Source organism: Oncorhynchus masou, unplaced genomic scaffold (assembly GCF_036934945.1).
Source record: "Oncorhynchus masou masou isolate Uvic2021 unplaced genomic scaffold, UVic_Omas_1.1 unplaced_scaffold_439, whole genome shotgun sequence".
Classification (NCBI taxonomy): Eukaryota; Metazoa; Chordata; class Actinopteri; order Salmoniformes; family Salmonidae; genus Oncorhynchus; species Oncorhynchus masou.
In genome coordinates this window covers 431,440-458,616 of record NW_027010781.1, presented here as the reverse complement: position 1 = coordinate 458,616, position 27,177 = coordinate 431,440, and the positions used below count along the sequence as shown (strand labels likewise).

Below are 27,177 nucleotides of genomic sequence, written 5' to 3'. Positions count from 1 at the left end.
TGTTTGTGTGTGTGTCCACTGTGTTTGTGTGTGTGTGTGTGTCCACTGTGTTTGTGTGTGTGTGTGTTTGTTTGTGTGTGTGTGTGTCCAGTGTGTGTGTGTGTGTGTGTCCAGTTTGTGTGTGTGTGTGTGTGTGTGTGTATGTCCAGTGTGTGGGGGTGTCCGTGTGTGCCTCCAGTCTGTGTGTGTGTTTATGTCGTGTGTGTGTCGGTGTGTTTGTCCAGTGTGTTTGAATGCGTGTGTGTCCAGCGTGTGTGTTTTTGTGAATGTGTGTATGTCGTGCGTGTGTGTATGTCATTCGTGTGTGTGTGTGTGTCCAGTGTATCTGTGTATGTGTGTTAGTGAGTGTGTATGTTTGTAAGTCCAGTGTGTGTGTGTGTGTGTGTTAATGTGTGTGTCCAGTGTGTGTGTGTGTGTGTGTGTGTGTGTTAATGTGTGTGTCCAGTGTGTGTGTGTGTGTGTCCAGTGTGTGTGTGAGTGTCCAGTGTGTGTGTGAGTGTCCAGTGTGTGTGTGAGTGTCCAGTGTGTGTGTGTGTCCAGTGTGTGTGTGTGTGTCCAGTGTGTGTGTGTGTGTCCAGTGTGTGAGTGTCCAGTGTGTGTGTGAGTGTCCAGTGTGTGAGTGTCCAGTGTGTGTGTGAGTGTCCAGTGTGTGAGTGTCCAGTGTGTGTGTGAGTGTCCAGTGTGTATGTGTGTGTCCAGTGTGTGTGTGTCCAGTGTGCGTCCAGTGTGTGTGTGTGTGTGTCCAGTGCCTGTTTGTTTGCGTCAGTGTGTGTGTGTGTGTGTGTGTGTCAGGTTATTATTTCAGAGACACTGAGGAGTCATAATAAACCCTAAACCCTGGATAGAGGGGCTCAGTGAATGTGGAGGTGAATGTGATCAGGTGGGTCAGTGTGTCAGAGGAGGCTCTATAGAAGGACAGAGTGCCGGCTGGCCAGTTCAGATACACTCCTACTCTGTGGGAGCTGGAGGAGGGGACGTCTATGGTAGTGGGATTATTATTGTGCCAGGCAGCGTAACTGTTGTTAGAGCAGAACAGACTCCAGGACTTGTCATTGTGTCCAAGATAACAGTCCCTACCCCCTCCTCTTCCTTTCCTGCTGATTCCTTTATATGTTACTCCTATAATAGCATCTCTCCCACTCCACTCTACCTCCCAGTAACAGCACCCAGTCAGACCCTCTCTACACAGCACCTGTCCACAGTCCTCAAATCTCTCTGGGTGATCAGGATACGGCTGCTCCTCTGTCCTCCATGTCACCTTTCTGTTCTCCTCAGACAGAGAGAGGTGTCTGTTTACTGTGTTTGGGTCCAGTGTGAGATCACAGACATCTGATGGATGAAACCAGACACAATATTAGAAATCATCATCATTCACATTAGAATGTTAACTCACTTTTCACTAATTCATTTAATGTAGATGTTTCTAGGTATCAAAAGGAGAAGTTAAGGTAACTTGAGACTTGTTGAATGATCATATGTTATACTGTATGGTAATATAAAACACACTTATTCCCATTAATTACACACACACACACACACACTGTCAAAGCAACTCTTTGTAAACGTTGGTGTCCCTGATTTCTGCTTCTGTAGAACTACAGCTGATATTTAATATGACCAAGTCAGTAATGATGGTGGTCTTTGACTTAACTTGAATTAAGACTTATTCTTAGTCATATTCTTCACAGCAGTCAACACTCACATTTTCTAAGTCCAGGTTTCATTCTGTTCTCTCCACCATGTTCCACACTGTAGCGGTAAGCAGAAGAACAGACAGTCATTGAGGGATACACACACACACACACACACACACACACACACACACACACACACACACACACACACACACACACACACACACACACACACACACACACACACACACACACACACACACACACACACACACACACACACACACCTGATAAGTTTAAGGACACTATTGGCTGTTCTGCTGTTTGGCCTCTGTTACAGTTGTTCTATAAGAGTTAAGAGGAAAGAGGAAGAGACCCTGATTCAGGCGTTTAAAAGTGAAAGTTGAGTGTTTACATTTCAACATGGTTCAGTTCTGATATGAACATTGACATAGTTTAGGGGTGTTTTTGGTTAGTTAGTTAGCTGTATAGTAGTAGGCTAGTCTAGTTTAGGGGTGTTTTTGGTAAGTTAGTTAGCTGTATAGTAGTAGGCTAGTCTAGTTTAAGGGTGTTTTTGGTTAGTTAGTTAGCTGTATAGTAGCAGGCTAGTCTAGTTTAAGGGTGTTTTTGGTTAGTTAGTTAGCTGTATAGTAGCAGGCTAGTCTAGTTTAGGGGTGTTTTTGGTAAGTTAGTTAGCTGTATAGTAGTAGGTTAGCTGTATAGTAGTAGACTAGTCTAGTTTAGGGGTGTTTTTGGTTAGTTAGTTAGCTGTATAGTAGTAGGCTAGTCTAGTTTAGGGGTGTTTTTGGTTAGTTAGTTAGCTGTATAGTAGCAGGCTAGTCTAGTTTAGGGGTGTTTTTGGTAAGTTAGTTAGCTGTATAGTAGTAGGTTAGCTGTATAGTAGTAGACTAGTCTAGTTTAGGGGTGTTTTTGGTTAGTTAGTTAGCTGTATAGTAGTAGGCTAGTCTAGTTTAGGGGTGTTTTTGGTAAGTTAGTTAGCTGTATAGTAGTAGGTTAGCTGTATAGTAGTAGGCTAGTCTAGTTTAGGGGTGTTTTTGGTTAGTTAGTTAGCTGTATAGTAGTAGACTAGTCTAGTTTAGGGGTGTTTTTGGTTAGTTAGCTGTATAGTAGTAGGCTAGTCTAGTTTAGGGGTGTTTTTGGTAAGTTAGTTAGCTGTATAGTAGTAGGTTAGCTGTATAGTAGTAGGCTAGTCTAGTTTAGGGGTGTTTTTGGTTAGTTAGTTAGCTGTATAGTAGTAGGCTAGTCTAGTTTAGGGGTGTTTTTGGTTAGTTAGCTGTATAGTAGTAGGCTAGTCTAGTTTAGGGGTGTTTTTGGTTAGTTAGTTAGCGGTATAGTAGTAGGCTAGTCTAGTTTAGGGGTGTTTTTGGTTAGTTAGTTAGCTGTATAGTAGTAGGCTAGTCTAGTTTAGGGGTGTTTTTGGTTAGTTAGTTAGCTGTATAGTAGTAGACTAGTCTAGTTTAGTGGTGTTGTGGGATATTTGTTTCTTTCCCAGCTCAGCCCCTTTACCGTGTGATTAAAATAAACCCTGAGTGTTTGACGGTAATTTAGTTGTCTGTGGTTTTTCGTTCTCATTGTTACTTTTTCACTATTATGATTTGCATACGTTATGTTACACACACACACACACACACACAGTCAGTAACTTTGTCCAAGTGGTGGTCAGAATGTTTGTCTTAACCAGCCTGATAAGTCCAACATGTCTGATATGAACATTGACATAAACCCTCTACATACTTGAGTTTCTCCAGTCTGCAGTGTGGATCCTCCAGTCCAGCAGAGAGCAGTCTGACTCCTGAGTCTCCTGGGTGATTATAGCTCAGGTCCAGCTCTCTCAGGTGTGAGGGGTTTGACCTCAGAGCTGAGACCAGAGAAGCACAGCCTTCCTCTGTGACTAGACAGCCTGACAGCCTGCAAAGAGTCAAATCATATTAAAACCACACTGATATTCTTTGGTGGTGAAAATAGTGGCAGTATATTTTTCTCCATATTCATGTCAAACCCTGATCTGTTTCACCTGTCCAGGGATATATACACCATACCTATTATTATTATATCCCTGGTGTATATATCCCTGGTGTATATATCCCTGTGTTTCCCTGGTGTATATATCCCTGGTGTATATATCCCTGGTGTATATATCCCTGTGTTTCCCTGGTGTATTTATACCTGTGTTTCCCTGGTGTATATATCCCTGGTGTATATATCCCTGGTGTATATATCCCTGGTGTATATATCCCTGGTGTATATATCCCTGGTGTATATATCCCTGTGTTTCCCTGGTGTATTTATACCTGTGTTTCCCTGGTGTATATATCCCTGGTGTATATATCCCTGGTGTATATATCCCTGGTGTATATATCCCTGGTGTATATATCCCTGGTGTATATATCCCTGTGTTTCCCTGGTGTATATATCCCTGTGTTTCCCTGGTGTATATATCCCTGGTGTATATATCCCTGGTGTATATGTCCCTGGTGTATATATCCCTGGTGTATATGTCCCTGGTGTATATATCCCTGGTGTATATATCCCTGTGTTTTCCTGGTGTATATATATCCCTGTGTTTCCCTGGTGTATTTATCCCTGGTGTATATATCCCTGGTGTATATATCCCTGGTGTATATACCCCTGTGTTTCCCTGGTGTATATATCCCTGGTGTATATATCCCTGGTGTATATATCCCTGGTGTATATATCCCTGGTGTATTTATCCCTGGTGTATATATCCCTGTGTTTCCCTGGTGTATATATCCCTGGTGTATATATCCCTGGTGTATAGATCCCTGGTGTATATATCCCTGGTGTATATATCCCTGGTGTATATATCCCTGGTGTATTTATCCCTGGTGTATATACCCCTGTGTTTCCCTGGTGTATATATCCCTGGTGTATATATCCCTGGTGTATATATCCCTGGTGTATTTATCCCTGGTGTATATACCCCTGTGTTTCCCTGGTGTATATATCCCTGTGTTTCCCTGGTGTATATATCCCTGGTGTATTTATCCCTGGTGTATATATCCCTGGTGTATATATCCCTGGTGTATTTATCCCTGTGTTTCCTGTTTCTCTGTACCAGTTTGTCTTGTATGTTTATCAAGTCAACCAGCGTTTTTCTCTACTCCTGCTTCTATTTGTTCCGCCCGGTTTTTGTCCCTGTTTTCTGGACCCGACTGCCTGACCTCTTGTCTGCCTGACCATTCTGCCTGTCCTGACCTCTAGTCTGCCTGACCATTCTGCCTGTCCTGACCTCTAGCCTGCCTGACCAGTCTGCCTGTCCTGACCATTCTGCCTGTCCTGACCTCTAGCCTGCCTGACCATTCTGCCTGTCCTGACCTCTAGCCTGCCTGACCATTCTGCCTGTCCTGACCTCTAGCCTGCCTGACCATTCTGCCTGTCCTGACCTCTAGCCTGCCTGACCAGTCTGCCTGTCCTGACCTCTAGCCTGCCTGACCATTCTGCCTGTCCTGTCCAGTCTGCCTGTCCTGACCATTCTGCCTGTCCTGACCTCTAGCCTGCCTGACCATTCTGCCTGTCCTGACCTCTAGCCTGCCTGACCATTCTGCCTGTCCTGACCTCTAGCCTGCCTGACCATTCTGCCTGTCCTGACCTCTAGCCTGCCTGACCAGTCTGCCTGTCCTGACCTCTAGCCTGCCTGACCAGTCTGAATGTCCTGACCTCAAGTATGCCTGACCAGTCTGCCTGTCCTGACCTCTAGCCTGCCTGACCATTCTGCCTGTCCTAACTTCTAGCCTGTCCTGACCAGTCTGCCTGTCCTGACCAGTCTGCCTGTCCTGTCCAGTCTGTCTGTCCTGACCTCTAGTCTGTCTGCCACTCTGTGCCTCCTGGACTCTGATTATGACCTTTGGCCTGTCCACGACCATTCTCTTGCCTCCCCCTTTTAGTATATTAATAAATATCAAAGACTCTAACCATCTGCCTCCCCGTGCCATCTTCTACAGGAATACTGACCTCAGAGTCTCCAGTTTACAGTGGGGATTCCCCAGTCCAGCAGAGAGCAGCTTCACTCCTGAATCCTTCAGGTCGTTGTTACTCAGATCCAGCTCTCTCAGGTGTGAGGGGTTTGACCTCAGAGCTGAGACCAGAGAAGCACAGCCTTCCTCTGTGACTAGACAGCCTGACAGCCTGCAAAGAGTCAAATCATATTAAAATGACAATGATATTCTTTAGTGGTGAAAATCGTGGCAGTATATTTTTTCAGCATATTCAGATATATCAGTGTCCTGAAACCTGCCATATCTATTCATAAATTAATGTATCATTATATCTACCATATCATTTGTGATAGAAACATTCTTAGGTGGTGAAAATCGTGGCAGTATATGTTTTTTAAATATTCAAATATAAAAAATATTCAGATATATCTGTGTCCTGAAACCTGCCATATCTATTTATAAATGAATGTTTAATTATTAGAAATAACAAATGAAAGTATAGCCTGCAGATAGAAAAATGTATAGTACAAATATTATAGTAGACTGACCAGACCAGTTTAAAAATCAGTATCAGTCAGAAGACAGACAACATATCTATTTAGACAGTGAGGTATCAGATTTAGATTGTATTGAGTAAACAGTCCACACCATATCTATTTAGACAGTGAGGTATCAGATTTAGATTGTATTGAGTAAACAGTCCACACCATATCTATTTAGACAGTGAGGAATCAGATTTAGATTGTATTGAGTGTACAGTCCACACCATATCTATTTAGACAGTGAGGTATCAGATTTAGATTGTATTGAGTAAACAGTCCACACCATATCTATTTAGACAGTGAGGAATCAGATTTAGATTGTATTGAGTGTACAGTCCACACCATATCTATTTAGACAGTGAGGTATCAGATTTAGATTGTATTGAGTATACAGTCCACACCATATCTATTTAGACAGTGAGGTATCAGATTTAGATTGTATTGAGTATACAGTCCACACCATATCTATTTAGACAGTGAGGTATCAGATTTAGATTGTATTGAGTAAACAGTCCACACCATATCTATTTAGACAGTGAGGTATCAGATTTAGATTGTATTGAGTATACAGTCCACACCATATCTATTTAGACAGTGAGGAATCAGATTTAGATTGTATTGAGTAAACAGTCCACACCATATCTATTTAGACAGTGAGGTATCAGATTTAGATTGTATTGAGTATACAGTCCACACCATATCTATTTAGACAGTGAGGTATCAGATTTAGATTGTATTGAGTATACAGTCCACACCATATCTATTTAGACAGTGAGGAATCAGATTTAGATTGTATTGAGTAAACAGTCCACACCATATCTATTTAGACAGTGAGGTATCAGATTTAGATTGTATTGAGTATACAGTCCACACCATATCTATTTAGACAGTGAGGTATCAGATTTAGATTGTATTGAGTATACAGTCCACACCATATCTATTTAGACAGTGAGGTATCAGATTTAGATTGTATTGAGTATACAGTCCACACCATATCTATTTAGACAGTGAGGTATCAGATTTAGATTGTATTGAGTAAACAGTCCACACCATATCTATTTAGACAGTGAGGAATCAGATTTAGATTGTATTGAGTAAACAGTCCACACCATATCTATTTAGACAGTGAGGAATCAGATTTAGATTGTATTGAGTAAACAGTCCACACCATATCTATTTAGACAGTGAGGTATCAGATTTAGATTGTATTGAGTATACAGTCCACACCATATCTATTTAGACAGTGAGGTATCAGATTTAGATTGTATTGAGTATACAGTCCACACCATATCTATTTAGACAGTGAGGAATCAGATTTAGATTGTATTGAGTATACAGTCCACACCATATCTATTTACACAGTGAGGAATCAGATTTAGATTGTATTGAGTATACAGTCCACAACATATCTATTTACACAGTGAGGAATCAGATTAAGATTGTATTGAGTATACAGTCCACACCATATCTATTTACACAGTGAGGAATCAGATTTAGATTGTATTGAGTATACAGTCCACACCATATCTATTTACACAGTGAGGAATCAGATTTAGATTGTATTGAGTATACAGTCCACACCATATCTATTTACACAGTGAGGAATCAGATTTAGATTGTATTGAGTATACAGTCCACAACATATCTATTTAGACAGTGAGGTATCAGATTTAGATTGTATTGAGTATACAGTCCTCACCATATCTATTTTGACAGTGAGGTATCAGATTTAGATTATATTGAGTATACAGTCCACACCATATCTATTTAGACAGTGAGGAATCAGATTTAGATTGTATTGAATATACAGTCCACAGCTAACATTTTAAATGTGTCTCTATACTCCAACATTTTGAATTCAGATCAAATGTTTCATGTGAGGTGACAGTATATAATGTCACCTTTTATTTGAGGTTATTTTAATACATATCTGTTTCACCATTTAGAAAAATAAAGCACTCTATGTATCTAGTCCCCCCATTTGAAGAAGTCATAAGTATTCTGACCAATTAACTTTCAGTGTATTAAAATAGTCAATAGTTGAGTATTTGGTCCGATATTCCTTGAACGCAATGACTTCATCAAGCTTGTGACTCAAACTCTGTAATGGTCTGGGTGAGGCTGGTGCAGAGGAGTCAGGACAGCAGAGATGTGTCTCTGTAATGGTCTGGGTGAGGCTGGTGCAGAGGAGTCAGGACAGCAGAGATGTGTCTCTGTAATGGTCTGGGTGAGGCTGGTGCAGAGGAGTCAGGACAGCAGAGATGTGTCTCTGTAATGGTCTGGGTGAGGCTGGTGCAGAGGAGTCAGGACAGCAGAGATGTGTCTCTGTAATGGTCTGGGTGTAGCTGGTGCAGAGGAGTCAGGACAGCAGAGATGTGTCTCTGTAATGGTCTGGGTGAGGCTGGTGCAGAGGAGTCAGGACAGCAGAGATGTGTCTCTGTAATGGTCTGGGTGAGGCTGGTGCAGAGGAGTCAGGACAGCAGAGATGTGTCCCTGTAATGGTCTGGGTGAGGCTGGTGCAGAAGAGTCAGGACAGCAGAGATGTGTCTCTGTAATGGTCTGGGTGAGGCTGGTGCAGAGGAGTCAGGACAGCAGAGATGTGTCTCTGTAATGGTCTGGGTGAGGCTGGTGCAGAGGAGTCAGGACAGCAGAGATGTGTCTCTGTAATGGTCTGGGTGAGGCTGGTGCAGAGGAGTCAGGACAGCAGAGATGTGTCTCTGTAATGGTCTGGGTGAGGCTGGTGCAGAGGAGTCAGGACAGCAGAGATGTGTCTCTGTAATGGTCTGGGTGAGGCTGGTGCAGAGGAGTCAGGACAGCAGAGATGTGTCTCTGTAATGGTCTGGGTGAGGCTGGTGCAGAGGAGTCAGGACAGCAGAGATGTGTCTCTGTAATGGTCTGGGTGAGGCTGGTGCAGAGGAGTCAGGACAGCAGAGATGTGTCTCTGTAATGGTCTGGGTGAGGCTGGTGCAGAGGAGTCAGGACAGCAGAGATGTGTCTCTGTAATGGTCTGGGTGAGGCTGGTGCAGAGGAGTCAGGACAGCAGAGATGTGTCTCTGTAATGGTCTGGGTGAGGCTGGTGCAGAGGAGTCAGGACAGCAGAGATGTGTCTCTGTAATGGTCTGGGTGAGGCTGGTGCAGAGGAGTCAGGACAGCAGAGATGTGTCTCTGTAATGGTCTGGGTGTAGCTGGTGCAGAGGAGTCAGGACAGCAGAGATGTGTCTCTGTAATGGTCTGGGTGAGGCTGGTGCAGAGGAGTCAGGACAGCAGAGATGTGTCTCTGTAATGGTCTGGGTGAGGCTGGTGCAGAGGAGTCAGGACAGCAGAGATGTGTCCCTGTAATGGTCTGGGTGAGGCTGGTGCAGAAGAGTCAGGACAGCAGAGATGTGTCTCTGTAATGGTCTGGGTGAGGCTGGTGCAGAGGAGTCAGGACAGCAGAGATGTGTCTCTGTAATGGTCTGGGTGAGGCTGGTGCAGAGGAGTCAGGACAGCAGAGATGTGTCTCTGTAATGGTCTGGGTGAGGCTGGTGCAGAGGAGTCAGGACAGCAGAGATGTGTCTCTGTAATGGTCTGGGTGAGGCTGGTGCAGAGGAGTCAGGACAGCAGAGATGTGTCTCTGTAATGGTCTGGGTGAGGCTGGTGCAGAGGAGTCAGGACAGCAGAGATGTGTCTCTGTAATGGTCTGGGTGAGGCTGGTGCAGAGGAGTCAGGACAGCAGAGATGTGTCTCGGTAATGGTCTGTGTGAGGCTGGTGCAGAGATGTGTCTCTGTAATGGTCTGGGTGAGGCTGGTGCAGAGGAGTCAGGACAGCAGAGATGTGTCTCTGTAATGGTCTGCGTGAGGCTGGTGCAGAGGAGTCAGGACAGCAGAGATGTGTCTCTGTAATGGTCTGCGTGAGGCTGGTGCAGAGGAGTCAGGACAGCAGAGATGTGTCTCTGTAATGGTCTGGGTGAGGCTGGTGCAGAGGAGTCAGGACAGCAGAGATGTGTCTCTGTAATGGTCTGGGTGAGGCTGGTGCAGAGGAGTCAGGACAGCAGAGATGTGTCTCTGTAATGGTCTGGGTGAGGCTGGTGCAGAGGAGTCAGGACAGCAGAGATGTGTCCCTGTAATGGTCTGGGTGTAGCTGGTGCAGAGGAGTCAGGACAGCAGAGATGTGTCTCTGTAATGGTCTGGGTGAGGCTGGTGCAGAGGATTCAGGACAGCAGAGATGTGTCTCTGTAATGGTCTGGGTGAGGCTGGTGCAGAGGAGTCAGGACAGCAGAGATGTGTCTCTGTAATGGTCTGGGTGAGGCTGGTGCAGAGGAGTCAGGACAGCAGAGATGTGTCTCTGTAATGGTCTGCGTGAGGCTGGTGCAGAGGAGTCAGGACAGCAGAGATGTGTCCCTGTAATGGTCTGGGTGAGGCTGGTGCAGAGGAGTCAGGACAGCAGAGATGTGTCTCTGTAATGGTCTGGGTGAGGCTGGTGCAGAGGAGTCAGGACAGCAGAGATGTGTCTCTGTAATGGTCTGGGTGAGGCTGGTGAAGAGGAGTCAGGACAGCAGAGATGTGTCTCTGTAATGGTCTGGGTGAGGCTGGTGCAGAGGAGTCAGGACAGCAGAGATGTGTCTCTGTAATGGTCTGGGTGAGGCTGGTGCAGAGGAGTCAGGCGCAGGACAGCAGAGATAAGTAATACAAGTAACTTTACTCAAATATTCTACTAACATGTCGTAATACCGAGCCCACAATGACAGACCGAACAGACAGAAAACAATCACGCACAAAAACATAGGGGAAAAGAGGGTTAAAAAATGAACATGTAATTGGGGAAATGAAACCAGCTGTGTAAAACAAAGACAAATCAAATGGGAAATGAAAAGTGGATCTGAGATGGCTAGAGAGCCGGTGACGTAGCACGCCGCCCGAACAGGGAGAGGGACCGATCTCGTCGGAAGTCGTGACAAACTCGTTTGTTGCATTTACAGTTTGTTTTGGTTGTGTTTTGGGTTATTTTTGTTCATTAAAACAATTGTGAATGATGACGAGAGTATTTTTCTGTCTAAGTGAGTAGATAACATGTTTCTAAGCACTACTAAACTAATCCTGATGATGAAATGATTAATACAAATCATGACTGAATCATGAATAATAATGAGTGTAAAATTACAAAGGCAACAACAAAACATGCTAACCTCCCACCATTACCAATATCAGAGGCAACAACAAAACATGCTAACCTCTAACCATTACCAATAACAGAGGCAACAACAAAACATGCTAACCTCTAACCATTACCAATAACAGAGGCTACAACAAAACATGCTACCTCTCACCATTACCATTACAATAACAGAGGCTACAACAAAACATGCTAACCTCTCACCATTACCAATAACAGAGGCTACAACAAAACATGCTAACCTCTCACCATTACCAATAACAGAGGCTACAACAAAACATGCTAACCTCTCACCATTACCAATAACAGAGGCTACAACAAAACATGCTAACCTCTCACCATTACCAATAACAGAGGCTACAACAACACATGCTAACCTCTCACCATTACCAATAACATAAGCTACAACAAAACATACTAACCTCTCACCATTACCAATAACAGAGGCTACAACAAAACATGCTAACCTCTCACCATTACCAATAACAGAGGCTACAACAAAACATGCTAACCTCTCACCATTACCAATAACAGAGGCTACAACAAAACATGCTAACTTCTCATCATTACCTATAACAGAGGCTACAACAAAACATGCTAACCTCTCACCATTACCAATAACAGAGGATACAACAAAAGATGCTAACCTCTCACCATTACCAATAACAGAGGCTACAACAAAACATGCTAACCTCTCACCATTACCAATAACAGAGGATACAACAAAACATGTCAACCTCTCACCATTACCAGTAACAGAGGAGGTCTGATCTTTGTGCCTCTGTAACTTTCTCATTCATCATTATTCTCGATTCATTCCTGATTATTCATCATCATAGTAGCATCCACATGAATGTAGAAGTGTTCAGAAACATCTTCTATTCTTACTGACAATACAAGTGAAGTGACTCCAAAATGACAGGACATTATTCACCATTCAGTTTCTACCAGGAAAAACATCCAAAATACAACCGGGACAAACTGCAAAAACATTCACCAAGTTAGTAGAATCACAAGCTTGATGGAATCACTGCAGGCTTGGAATATGGGACCAAATACTAAACTTTTGACTAAAATAATTTATCTAAAATATTATGACTTTTTCAAATGGGAGAACTAGATACATAAAATGTTTTAATTTACAAACTGTAAAATATATTTGTATGAAAATACCTTTAAATTCAAGGTGACATTCTGTACTGTCTCCTAATATGAAACATTCAACCTCAAATCCAAAATGCTGGAGCACCACATTTAAAACTGTAAGCTTCACTGTCCAAACACATATGGTGTGGACGATGTGTGTCTGGTAAACACATGTGGATCTGGTGAACAGTTATCACTTGTTGACCAACTACAGGAATACTGACCTCAGAGTCTCCAGTTTACAGTGGGGATTCCCCAGTCCATCAAAGAGCAGCTTCACTCCTGAATCCTTCAGGTCATTGTTACTCAGGTCCAGCTCTCTCAAGTGTGAGGGGTTTGACTCCAGAGCTGAGACCAGAGAAGCACAGCCTTCCTCTGTGACTCCACAGCCTGACAGCCTGCAAAGAGTCAAATCATATTAAAATCACACTGATATTCTTTGGTGGTGAAAATAGTGGCAGTATATTTTTTCAACATATTCAGATATATCAGTGTCCTGAAACCTTCCATATCTATTCGTAAAATAGTGTCTCGTAAAAAATGGCAAATGATCAAAGTATTGGTTGTAGATAGAAACATGTATAGTACAAATATTTCGGTAGACTGACCAGACCAGTTTAAAACCTCATATGGCTGCAGCGAATTTTCAAAACTTTTTGTTAAAAATCGCGCAACATTTCAACATCCTGCTACTCATGCCAGGAATATAGTATATGCATATGATTAGTATGTGTGCATAGAAAACCCTCTGAAGTTTCTAGAACTGGTTCAATGGTGTCTGTGACTATAACAGAACGAGTTCCGTGGTGAAAATCGCAAGAAAACCTGATCACAAAATCGACGAAGAAAAAATCCATCCTCCAGTCTCTGTATTGTCTATGGCTTGCCATAAATGACAATTCCTACAGCTTCCACACGATGTCGCCAGTGTTGTGTTTTCCAGGTCCCTTTATCCTTGGTTAGATCACTGAATAGAACGTCCTTTCTTCAGGTGCGCACCCAGAAAAAATGTCGTTGACAAAATGGACTTCGTTTTGAAAACTTCTAGCTATTGAATACAGATCGCTCCGTGATCAATTTGATCGTTTATTAACGTTTACTAATACCTAAACTTGGATTACAGAAGTAGGTTGAAGTGTTTTGTCAAAGTTTATAGGCAACTTTATGAATTTAAAAAAATTATGTTGCGTTGGGAAACGTGACTTTTTCCATGGATTTCATGTTGTTCATAAATGGACATTTTGGGTATATATGGACCGATTTAATCGAGAAAAAAAAAGAAACAATTGTGATGTTTATGGGACATATAGGAGTGCCAACAAAGAAGCTCGTCAAAGGTAATGAATGTTTTATTTCTGCGTTTTGGGTAGTGCCGGCTACGCTAATTTCTTTGTTTACGTCCCCTTTGTGTGTTTCTGGGGGAGCTGCATGCTATCAGATAATAGCTTCTCATGCTTTCGCCGAAAAGCATTTTAAAAATCTGACATGTTGGCTATATTCACAACGAGTGTGGCTTGTATTGAGTACCCTGCATGTGAGTTTTAATGAAAGTTTGAGTTTTATCGAGTACCAATAGGTGGCCCTCTGGAATTTCCGCTGATTTGGTTCCTGTACAGGAACAGCAGCCATAGGATGTTAAAAGCAGTATCAGTCAAAAGACAGACAGTGAGGAATCAGATTGAGATTTTATTGAGTGAACAGTCCTCACCATATCTATTTAGACAGTGAGGAATCAGATTGAGATTTTATTGAGTGAACAGTCCACACCATATCTATTTAGACAGTGAGGTATCAGATTTAGATTGTATTGAGTGAACAGTCCACACCATATCTATTTAGACAGTGAGGAATCAGATTGAGATTTTATTGAGTGAACAGTCCACACCATATCTATTTAGACAGTGAGGTATCAGATTTAGATTGTATTGAGTATACAGTCCTCACCATATCTATTTAGACAGTGAGGTATCAGATTTAGATTGTATTGAGTGAACAGTCCACACCATATCTATTTAGACAGTGAGGAATCAGATTTAGATTGTATTGAGTATACAGTCCTCACCATATCTATTTAGACAGTGAGGTATCAGATTTAGATTGTATTGAGTATACAGTCCACACCATATCTATTTAGACAGTGAGGTATCAGATTTAGATTGTATTGAGTATACAGTCCTCACCATATCTATTTAGACAGTGAGGTATCAGATTTAGATTGTATTGAGTATACAGTCCACACCATATCTATTTAGACAGTGAGGTATCAGATTTAGATTTTATCAAATCAAAATCAAATCAAATGTATTTGTCACATTCACATGGTTAGCAGATGTTAATGCGAGTGTAGCGAAATGCTTGTGCTTCCAGTTCCGACAATGCAGTAATAACCAACAAGTAATCTAACTAACAATTCCAAAACTAATTTCTTATACACAGTGTAAGGGGATAAAGAATATGTACATAAAGATATGAATGAGTGATGGTGCAGAGCAGCATAGGCAAGATACAGCAGATGGTATCAAGTACAGTGTATATATATATATATATATATATATATATATATATATATATATATATTTTTTTTTTACCTTTATTTAACCAGGCAAGTCAGTTAAGAACAAATTCTTATTTTCAATGACGGCCTAGGAACAGTGGGTTAACTGCCTGTTCAGGGGCAGAACGACAGATTTGTACCTTGTCAGCTCGGGGGTTTGAACTTGCAACCTTCCGGTCACTAGTCCAACGCTCTAGTATGTAAACAAAGTGGCATAGTTAAAGTGGCTAGTGATACATGTATTACAAAATGATGCAGTAGATGATATAGAGTACAGTATATACGTATACATATGAGATGAATAATGTAGGGTATGTAAACATTATATTAGGCAGCATTGTTTAAAGTGGCTAGTGATATATTTTACATCCTTTCCCATCAATTCCCATTATTGAAGTGGCTGGAGTTGAGTCAGTGTGTTGGCAGCAGCCACTCAATGTTAGTGGTTGCTGTTTAACAGTCTGATGGCCTTGAGATAAAAGCTGTTTTTCAGTCTCTCGGTCCCAGCTTTGATGCACCTGTACTGACCTCGCCTTCTGGATGATAGCGGGGTGAACAGGCAGTGGCTCGGGTGGGTGTTGTCCTTGATGATCTTTATGGCCTTCCTGTAACATCGGGTGGTGTAGGTGTCCTGGAGGGCAGGTAGTTTGCCCCCGGTGATACGTTGTGCAGACCTCACTACCCTCTGGAGAGCCTGACGGTTGTGGGTGGAGCAGTTGCCGTACCAGGCGGTGATACAGCCCGCCAGGATGCTCTCGATTGTGCATCTGTAGAAGTTTGTGAGTGCTTTTGGTGACAAGCCGAATTTCTTCAGCCTCCTGAGGTTGAAGAGGAGCTGCTGCGCCTTCTTCACGATGCTTTCTGTGTGAGTGGACCAATTCAGTTTGTCTGTGATGTGTATGCCGAGGAACTTAAAACTTACTACCCTCTCCACTACTGTTCCATCGATGTGGATAGGGGGGTGTTCCCTCTGCTGTTTCCTGAAGTCCACAATCATCTCTTAGTTTTGTTGACGTTGAGTGTGAGGTTATTGTCCTGACACCACACTCCGAGGGCCCTCACCTCCTCCCTGTAGACCGTCTCGTCGTTGTTGGTAGTCAAGCCTACCACTGTTGTCTCGTCCGTAAACTTGATGATTGAGTTGGAGGCGTGCGTGGCCGCGCAGTCGTGCGTGAACAGGGAGTACAGGAGAGGGCTCAGAACGCACCCTTGTGGGGCCCCAGTGTTGAGGATCAGCGGGGTGGAGATGTTGTTGACTACCCTCACCACCTGGGGGCGACCCGTCAGGAAGTCCAGTACCCAGCTGCACAGGGCGGGGTCGAGACCCAGGGTCTCGAGCTTGATGACGAGCTTGGAGGGTACTATGGTGTTAAATGCCGAGCTGTAGTCGATGAACAGCAGGCTCACATAGGTATTCCTCTTGTCCAGATGGGTTAGGGCAGTGTGCAGTGTGGTTGAGATTGCATCGTCTGTGGACCTATTTGGGCGGTAAGCAAATTGGAGTGGGTCTAGGGTGTCAGGTAGGGTGGAGGTGATATGGTCCTTGACTAGTCTCTCAAAGCACTTCATGATGAAGGAAGTGAGTGCTACGGGGCGGTAGTTGTTTAGCTCAGTTACCTTACCTTTCTTGGGAACAGGAACAATGGTGGCCCTCTTGAAGCATGTGGGAACAGCAGACTGGTATAGGGATTGATTGAATATGTCCGTAAACACACCAGCCAGCTGGTCTGCGCATGCTCTGAGGGCGAGGCTGGGGATGCCGTCTGGCCCTGCAGCCTTGCGAGGGTTAACACGTTTAAATGTTTTACTTACCTCGGCTGCAGTGAAGGAGAGACCGCATGTTTCCGTTGCAGGCCGTGTCAGTGGCACTGTATTGTCCTCAAAGCGGGCAAAAAAGTTATTTAGTCTGCCTGGGAGCAAGACATCCTGGTCCGTGACTGGGCTGGATTTCTTCCTGTAGTCCGTGATTGACTGTAGACCCTGCCACATACCTCTTGTGTCTGAGCCGTTGAATTGAGATTCTACTTTGTCTCTATACTGACGCTTAGCTTGTTTGATAGCCTTGCGGAGGGAATAGCTGCACTGTTTGTATTCAGTCATGTTACCAGTCACCTTGCTCTGATTAAAAGCAGTGGTTCGCGCTTTCAGTTTCACGCGAATGCTGCCATCAATCCACGGTTTCTGGTTAGGGAATGTTTTAATCGTTGCTATGGGAACGACATCTTCAACGCACGTTCTAATGAACTCTCACACCGAATCAGCGTATTCGTCAATGCTGTTGCCTGACGCAATACGAAACATGTCCCAGTCCATGTGATGGAAGCAGTCTTGGAGTGTGGAATCAGCTTGGTCGGACCAGCGTTGGACAGACCTCAGCGTGGGAGCTTCTTGTTTCAGTTTCTGTCTGTAGGCAGGGATCAGCAAAATGGAGTCGTGGTCAGCTTTTCCGAAAGGGGTGCGAGGCAGGGCATTATATGCGTCGCGGAAGTTAGAATAACAGTGATCCAAGGTTTTGACAGCCCTGGTGGCGCAATTGATATGCTGATACATTTTAGGGAGTCTTGTTTTCAGATTAGCCTTGTTAAAATCCCCAGCAACAATGAATGCAGCCTCAGGATGTATGGATTCCAGTTTGCAAAGAGTCAAATAAAGTTCGTTCAGAGCCATCGATGTGTCTGCTTGGGTGGAATATATACGGCTGTGATTATAATCGAAGAGAATTCGCTTGGTAGATAATGCGGTCTACATTTGATTGTGAGGAATTCTAAATCAGGTGAACAGAAGGATTTGAGTTCCTGTATGTTTCTGTGATCACACCACGTCTCGTTAGCCATAAGGCATACGCCCCCGCCCCTCTTCTTACCAGAAAGGTGTTTGTTTCTGTCGGCGCGATGCGTGGAGAAACCCGCTGGCTGCACCGCTTCCGAAAGCGTCTCTCCAGTGAGCCATGTTTCCGTGAAGCAAAGAACGTTACAGTCTCTGATGTCCCTCTGGAATGCTACCCTTGCTCGGATTTCATCAACCTTGTTGTCAAGAGACTGGACATTGGCAAGAAGAATGCTAGGAAGTGGGGCGCGATGTGCCCGTCTCCGTAGTCTGACCAGAAGACCGCCTTGTTTCCCTCTTTTACGAAGTCGTTTTTTTGGGTCGCCGGCTGGGATCCATTCCGTTGTCCTGTTTGAAAGGCAGAACACAGGATCCGCTTCGCAAAAGTCATATTCTTGGTCGTACTGATGGTGAGTTGACGCTGATCTTATATTCAGTAGTTCTTCTCGACTGTATGTAATGAAACCTAAGATGGCCTTACTAATGTAAGAAATAACACGTAAAAAAAAACAAAAAACTGCATAGTTTCCTAGGAACGCGAAGCGAGGCGGCCATCTGTATCTTTTATTGAGTAAACAGTCCACACCATATCTATTTAGAAGGTGAAGATAACATTTTAAATGTGGTTCGAAACTCCAACATTTTGGATTTAAGATCAAATGTTTCATATGACATCACCTTTTATTTGAGGATATTTTAATACATATTTCACCATTTAGAACAAAGCACTTTATGTATCTAGTCCCCCCATTTGAAGAAGTCATAAGTAATCTGACCAATTCACTCAAAGTGTATTAAAGTAGTAAACAGTTTAGTATCTGGTCCCATATTCCTTGAAAGCAATGCCTACATGACCAATAACAGAGGCTACAACAAAACATGCTAACCTCTCACCATTACCAATAACAGAGGATACAACAAAACATGCTAATCTCTCACCATTACCAATAACAGAGGCAACAACAAAACATGCTAACCTCTCATCATTACCAATAACAGAGGCTACAACAACATGCTAACCTCTCACCATTACCAATAACAGAGACTACAACAAAACATGCTAACCTCTCACCATTACCTATAACACAGGCTACAACAACACATGCTAACCTCTCACCATTACCAATAACAGAGGATACAACAACACATGCTAACCTCTCACCATTACCAATAACAGAGGCTACAACAAAACATGCTAACCTCTCACCATTACCAATAACAGAGACTACAACAAAACATACTAACCTCTCACCATTACCAATAACATAGTATACAACAAAACATGCTAACCTCTCACCATTACCAATAACAGAGGCTACAACAAAACATGCTAACCTCTCACCATTACCAATAACAGAGGCTACAACAAAACATGCTAACCTCTCACCATTACCAATAACAGAGGCTACAACAAAACATGCTAACCTCTCACCATTACCAATAACAGAGGCTACAACAAAACATGCTAACCTCTCACCATTACCAATAACAGAGGCTACAACAAAACATGCTAACCTCTCACCATTACCAATAACAGAGGCTACAACAAAACATGCTAACCTCTCACCATTACCAATAACAGAGGCTACAACAAAACATGCTAACCTCTCACCATTACCAATAACAGAGACTACAACAAAACATGCTAACCTCTCACCATGACCAATAACAGAGGATACAACAAAACATGCTAACCTCTCACCATTACCAATAACAGAGGCTACAACAAAACATGCTAACCTCTCACCATTACCAATAACAGAGACTACAACAAAACATGCTAACCTCTCACCATTACCAATAACAGAGGCTACAACAAAACATGCTAACCTCTCACCATTACCAATAACAGAGGCTACAAACCTCTCACCATTACCAATAACAGAGGCTACAACAAAACATGCTAACCTCTCACCATTACCAATAACAGAGGCTACAAACCTCTCACCATTACCAATAACAGAGGCTACAACAAAACATGCTAACCTCTCACCATTACCAATAACAGAGGCTACAACAAAACATGCTAACCTCTCACCATTACCAATAACAGAGGCTACAACAAAACATGCTAACCTCTCACCATTACCAATAACAGAGGCTACAACAAAACATGCTAACCTCTCACCATTACCAATAACAGAGGCTACAACAAAACATGCTAACCTCTCACCATTACCAATAACAGAGGCTACAACAAAACATGCTAACCTCTCACCATTACCAATAACAGAGGCTACAACAAAACATGCTAACCTCTCACCATTACCAATAACAGAGACTACAACAAAACATGCTAACCTCTCACCATGACCAATAACAGAGGATACAACAAAACATGCTAACCTCTCACCATTACCAATAACAGAGGCTACAACAAAACATGCTAACCTCTCACCATTACCAATAACAGAGACTACAACAAAACATGCTAACCTCTCACCATGACCAATAACAGAGGATACAACAAAACATGCTAACCTCTCACCATTACCAATAACAGAGGCTACAACAAAACATGCTAACCTCTCACCATTACCAATAACAGAGGATACAACAAAACATGCTAACCTCTCACCATTACCAATAACAGAGGATACAACAAAACATGCTAACCTCTCACCATTACCAATAACAGAGCCTACAACAAAACATGCTAACCTCTCACCATTACCAATAACAGTGGCTACAACAAAACATGCTAACCTCTCACCATTACCAATAACAGAGGCTACAACAAAACATGCTAACCTCTCACCATTACCAATAACAGAGGCTACAACAAAACATGTTAACCTCTCAACATTACCAATAACAGAGGGGGTCTGATCTTTGTGCCTCTGTAACTTTCTCATTCATCATCATTCATGATTCATTCATGTTTATTCATCATCATAGTAGCATCCACATGAATGTAGAAGTGTTCAGAAACATCTTCTATTCTTACTGACAATACAAGTGAAGTGACTCCAAAATGAAAGGACATTATTCACCATTCAGTTTCTATTAGGAAAACATCTAAAACACAACCAAGACAAACTGCTAATTAATTCAACAAGTTAGTAGAATCATAATCTTGATGTAATCACTGCATGCATGGAATATGGGACCAAATATTAAACTTATGACTAAAATAATTTATCCAAAATGGTATAACTTTTTCAAATGGGAGAACTAGATACATAAAGTGTTTTCATTTATAAACTGTAAAATATATATGTATGAAAATAACTTTAAATAAAAGGTGACATTCTGTACTGTCACTTAATATGAAACATTCTATCTCAAATCCAAAATGTTGGAGAATAGCGCCAAATTTAAAACTGCAAGCCTCATGGTCCAAACACATATGTTGTGGACTATGTGTGTCTGGTAAACACATGTGGATCTGGTGAACAGTTATCACCTGTTGACCAACTACAGGAATACTGACCTCAGAGTCTCCAGTTTACAGTGGGGATTCCCCAGTCCAGCAGAGAGCAGCTTCACTCCTGAATCCTTCAGGTCATTGTTACTCAGATCCAGCTCTCTCAGGTGTGAGGGGTTTGACTCCAGAGCTGAGACCAGAGAAGCACAGCCTTCCTCTGTGACTCCACAGCCTGACAGCCTGACAAAGAGATCATCATGACTTCACAAATACACTGTTCATTTAACACCAGTAGTGTAGAAGGACAATGGTAGATGCATTTGGTTTATTCTCTCAAACAGCATATAGATTCATCCTCTGTCTCCTATGGTCATATTGTTATACTAATCAGAACATCAATGCATTTATTCAATATGTTTTTCAAAATAATATTATACACATATTATAATACATATTTTTCTCTAAACTGAATATTTCTTCCTGATGAATAGTTCTTAAATGTCATTTTATTTACTCACAGAACAGCTCTGGAGGCTTTGACCACTGGCAGCAGCCTCAGAAGACCTTCCTCTGATCTGGAGTATTTCTTCAGGTCAAACACATCCAGCTCCTTTTCTGAAGTCAGCAACACAAAGACCAGAGCTGACCACTGTGCAGGTGACAGGTTGGGTTCTGAGAGACTTCCTGATCTCAGGTATCTTTGGATCTCCTCCACTAGAGAATGGTCATTCAGTTCATTCAGACAGTGGAACAGATTGATGCTCCTCTCTGGAGAGGGATTCTCCCTGATCTTCTCCTTGATGTACTTGACTGTTTCTTCATGGCTCTGTGAGCTGCTTCTTGTCTTTGTCAGTAGACCTCGTAAGTGCTTCTGATTGGACTCCAGTGAGAGGCCCAGAAGGAAGCGAAGGAAAAGGTCCAGGTTTCCCGTCTCACTTTGTAAGGCTTTATCCACAGCACTCTTGTAGACAGTAACTTCAGACTCGTTGTTTGTTTGCAGTTTGTCCATTAGATTCTCATTGTTGTTGATGAATGAGAGGAACACATATACAGCAGCCAGAAACTCCTGAATACTCAGATGCACGAAGCAGTACACCTTGTCCTGGTACAGCACACATTCCTCTTTAAAGAGCTGTGTGCACAATCCTGAGTACACTGAGGCTTCATTGACATCAATTCCAGCCTCTTTCAGGTCTTCTTCATAGAAAATCAGATTGCCCTTCACAAGCTGTTGAAAAGCCAGTTTTCCCAGTGACAGAATGCTCTCTTTATTCCAGTGTGGACCTGTCTCTTCTTTCCCAAGATACTTTTCATTCTTCTGTTTGGTATGAAACTCCACAAGGTGTGTGTACATCTCAGTCAGAGTCTTGGGCATCTCTTCTCTCTTATGTTTCAGCATGTGTTCAAGGACTGTTGCAGAAATCCAACAGAAGACTGGAATGTGGCACATGATGTGGAGGCTCCTTGATGTCTTTATGTGTGAGATGATTCTGCTGGCCAGGTCATCATCACTGAATCTCTTCCTGAAGTACTCCTCCTTCTGTGGGTCATTGAACCCTCGTACCTCTGTCACCTGGTCAACACACCATGAAGGGATCTTATTGGCTGCTGCAGGTCGGGTAGTTATCCAGAGGAGAGCAGAGGGAAGCAGATTTCCCCTAATGAGATTTGTCAGCAGAACATCCACTGAGGTTGAATCTGTGACGTCCCAACAGATCTTGTTCTTCTGGAAGTCTAGGGGCAGTCGGCACTCATCCAGACCATCAAAAATGAACAGAACTTTGTACTTGTCGTAGTTGGAGATTCTTAATTGTTTGGTTTCCATTGAGAAGTGATTAAGAAGATCAACCAAAGTGTGTTTGTCCTCTTTCATCAAATTCAGCTCCCGGAAAGGGAATGAAAATACAAATTGGACATCCTGATTTGCTTTTCCTTCAGCCCAGTCCAGAATGAACTTCTGCACAGAGACTGTTTTTCCAATGCCAGCGACTCCCTTTGTCAGCACAGTTCTGATACATTTGTCTTGTCCAGTTAAGGGTTTGAAGATGTCGTTACATTTGATTGCAGTCTCTGGTCTTGTTTGTTTCCTGGTTGTTGTCTCAATCTGTCTCAGCTCATGTTCATTATTGACCTCTCCTGTTCCACCCTCTGTGATGTAGAGCTCTGTGTAGATCTTATTGAGAAGTGTTGGGTTTCCTTGTTTAGCGATTCCCTCAAAAACACATTGAAACTTCTTCTTTAGATTAGATTTGAGTTCACGTTGGCAAATCACAGCAAGATCATCTGAATCTAGAAATAACACAGAGGATATTAATATGATGTCTGTTTTAATGCCTACAGTATTGAAGGACTGTTAGAAAGTTTTACATTATAATAATTTATTCTCTTAACTGACTGTATAAATGTGTGAATGTTTTCATAATGCATTACAGACTGGTGTGACTGATTATATTATTATTGGTATTATTGATGGTATTATTAATGTTCTCTCTTTCTCTAAATTAATCAGCACAACACATCCCTGCTGCTACTTGATGAGGTCACTAGGTGTTGTTTTAAGGCTGCTACAATATCATTGAGTTACACAGCTACTTTAGCTGTACTTTAGCTACAGCTTTTAAATGTTATAAAACATCATTCAACATGAGGCAGACAGATCTTACATTTCTCCAGTGTGTCAGCAAGCTCCTTCTGGTTCATTTTCCTCAGGATGTGCAGTGTGATCTTCAGAGCCCCCTCTCTGGCACTGCTCTCCTGCTTCTCATCTTCAGCATCCACCACTTCCTTATCCTGCTTCTGACTCTCAAAGCCTTCTGGGAGTTCTGGACTAAGAATCCTCTTGAACATCCTCAGCTCGTTCTTCATAAATGTCATCATTTTCTCTTCAAGCAACTGAAATAAATAAAGTAAATAAGTTAAGCAAGAGACTAAATGCTTTATCATTAACACATTAATGAATGATTGACAGATCAACTTAACTTGAGGTAAACAAAAACAAATGGACACAACAGGACCACATACACTGAATATGGAGGCCAGGTCTGTTTGATGACTCTGGGAAGACTGACCACTGAGAATCTCTGACTCTGATCTCTCCTGTTGGTTTCTGTGGACAAAACATGAGATTACATCTCCTCATCCAGGGAGTACACACACACACACACACACACACACACACACACACACACACACACACACACACACACACACACACACACACACACACACACACACACACACACACACACACAGGGAGGGAATGTGGTGTTTGTTTAATATTGTTTTAGGACTATGAAAATGGAAAAAAGGATTAGCCTATGGATTATGAAAACAACAACAATAAATGGGAAAATGGGAGAGGAGAAATGACTAGAGACAGTGTTGTTTAACTCACTGACCAGGACCCATGAGTTCTTCTTACCTTTGTTCAGTAGAAAAGTCTCCCTCTCTAAATAATATAGGAGGTTCCATAGACTGGTCACTCTTCATGGACACACAGCTGGGAACAGGGGAGGCTGGTCTCTCCTGCTTGATTGGTCTTCAACACAACAGAGACAAACATTACATCTCTCATCTACTCTGAGCTCAGATGGGGAAACATAAGAAGAGTTTCATTCCAAAACGATATATATAACTTTTCAGAAATGTTAGTAAATTAGCTTTTATTGTTTAAAGCATTTCTGAAAGAGATGTATTTGCCTCACTCTCAAATGTTGACCGGAATTTATTCAGTACTGAGTCTAATCATGGTATGAGGTAATAATGAGACTATAAGGAGAACCAGTACTGAGTACTGAGTCAATGTTTGTTTAATAATGACACTATAAGGAGAAACAGTACCAGTACTGAGTCAATGTGCAGGGTACCGAGTAGTTGAGGTAATAATGAGGATATGAGGAGTACCAGTACTGAGTACTGAGTCAATGTGCAGGGTACCGAGTAGTTGAGGTAATAATGAGGATATGAGGAGTACCAGTACTGAGTACTGAGTCAATGTGCAGGGTACCAGGTAGTTGAGCTAATAATGAGACTATAAGGAGTACCAGTACTGAGTCAATGTGCAGGGTACCAGGTAGTTGAGGCAATAATGAGACTATAAGGAGTACCAGTACTGAGTCAATGTGCAGGGTACCAGGCAGTTGAGGTAATAATGAGACTATAAGGAGTACCAGTACTGAGTCAATGTGCAGGGTACCAGGTAGTTGAGGTAATAATGAGACTATAAGGAGTACCAGTACTGAGTCAATGTGCAGGGTACCAGGCAGTTGAGGTAATAATGAGACTATAAGGAGAACCAGTACTGAGTCAATGTGCAGGGTACCAGGTAGTTGAGGCAATAATGAGACTATAAGGTTAACCAGTACTGAGTCAATGTGCAGGGTACCAGGTAGTTGAGGTAATAATGAGACTATAAGGAGTACCAGTACTGAGTCAATGTGCAGGGTACCAGGTAGTTGAGGTAATAATGAGACTATAAGGAGTACCAGTACTGAGTCAATGTGCAGGGTACCAGGTAGTTGAGGTAATATGTACATGTAGGTAAAGGTAAAAGTGACTAGAAAATCAGGATAGAGATTACCACTCCTCATCCAGGGAGTGCACAAACACACACACACACACACACACACACACACACACACACACACACACACACACACACACACACACACACACACACACACACACACACACACACACACAGAGGAAACATTGTGTCTGTTTAATATTGTTTTAGGACTATGAAAATGGACAAAATTATTAGCCTATGGATTATGAAAACAACACAAATAAATGGGAAGGTGGGAGAGGAGAAATGACTAGAGACAGTGTTGTTTAACTCACTGACCAGGACCCATGAGTTCTTCTTACCTTTGTTCAGTAGAAAAGTCTCCCTCTCTAAAGTATATAGGGGGTTCCATAGACCCGTCACTCTTCATGGACACACAGCTGGGAACAGGGGAGGCTGGTCTCTCCTGCTGGATTGGTCTTCAACACAACAGAGACAAACATTACATCTCTCATCTACTCTGAGCTCAGATGGGGAAACATAAGAAGAGTTTCACAAATAGAACTGACTTCCAGACGTTAGTTGATGGCGCGCGAGCAGTGTGTCATTATTAATGACGACATTCATTTAGCGTCGCGAGCGTTGTCGTCAGTCTGTCAGCCCCGCTAAAAGGCTGGTGTCGTTACTCTGCCTTCCCCGGGGGATGTTGAGGTAAATTTACTAACCGGGAGGGTTGAATGATGTAATTAATTGGCGGGCTGGAAGACGCATTCTCGAGGTTGTTTACTCACAATATCAGATATTAAGATGATTTTTATAATGAATGTATACTGAGGTTGAGGTTCTGACTAGTGATTATTTACCCGCGTTCAATACCTGCTATTGAGGCACCCTGAAAATAATATTCTAAAGTTCGGTCCTTGGACACAGACGGGTTAAACACTAAAGTTACCGTCCTTCTAGTGAAGAGAGGAGAACCGGACAGAGGTAGACAGCATCCGTCAACGAGAGAGGGAGAAGCCTCACCGGGATTTAACAGGTGGAAGAAACAACCGGGGAGCTCCATCGGTCCACAAGAAATGCAGACAGCCGGTGATGATGTCATGGTAGCTATGGTAACTAGGATGCTGCTGGTAGAGTAGCTAGCTAGATTACCGAGCTGTACCGACTAGCTAGGATAACTAGGATGCTGCTGGTATAGTAGCTAGCTAGCTTACCGAGCTGTACCGACTAGCTAGGACAACTAGGATGCTGCTGGTAGAGTAGCTAGCTAGATTACCGAGCTGTACCGACTAGCTAGGATAACTAGGATGCTGCTGGTAGAGTAGCTAGCTAGCTTACCGAGCTGTACCGAATAGCTTGGTTAGTTAGCAGGTCGTTCGTCTGTCCCTCGTCTCGATGATGAATCCGGTGAACCACAAAATGAAACAAGGATAGAGAGTGAAAAGGATCTGGCTACACTCACACTGTCC

At 42.7% G+C, this 27,177-nt stretch overlaps 1 protein-coding gene across 2 annotated transcripts; it reads right to left on the bottom strand.

The window, feature by feature from the left end:
• Window positions 1-27,177, bottom strand: LOC135535055 (NACHT, LRR and PYD domains-containing protein 12-like). Of its 2 annotated transcripts, XM_064961787.1 has the most exons (12): window positions 27,047-27,174; window positions 26,068-26,184; window positions 24,620-24,736; window positions 24,220-24,304; window positions 23,862-24,090; window positions 21,717-23,487; window positions 21,265-21,438; window positions 12,676-12,849; window positions 5,628-5,801; window positions 3,390-3,563; window positions 1,703-1,749; window positions 1-1,329 (listed from the first exon to the last, which is right to left on the bottom strand). In XM_064961787.1, exons 2-12 carry the CDS (start codon window positions 26,133-26,135, stop codon window positions 797-799), a joined length of 3,546 nt encoding a protein of 1,181 aa, XP_064817859.1. In that variant the 5' UTR covers window positions 26,136-26,184; window positions 27,047-27,174; the 3' UTR covers window positions 1-796. The 2 variants fall into 2 exon arrangements, with proteins under 2 accessions (XP_064817859.1, XP_064817860.1); XM_064961788.1 differs by lacking the exons at window positions 1-1,329; window positions 1,703-1,749; window positions 3,390-3,563; window positions 5,628-5,801; window positions 12,676-12,849 and adding an exon at window positions 17,296-18,179 and having other exon boundaries at window positions 27,047-27,177.

Coding starts and splice junctions, on each gene's coding strand:
- LOC135535055 (XM_064961787.1), bottom strand. CDS start 26,135: ATGAAGAGTGACGGGTCTATGGAACCCCCTATATACTTTAGAGAGGGA. Junction 24,305..24,619: donor GACTTTTCTACTGAACAAAG/GTAAGAAGAACT, acceptor TTTTGTCCACAG/AAACCAACAGGAGAGATCAG. Junction 5,802..12,675: donor TGTAAACTGGAGACTCTGAG/GTCAGTATTCCT, acceptor GACTCTTTGCAG/GCTGTCAGGCTGTCTAGTCA.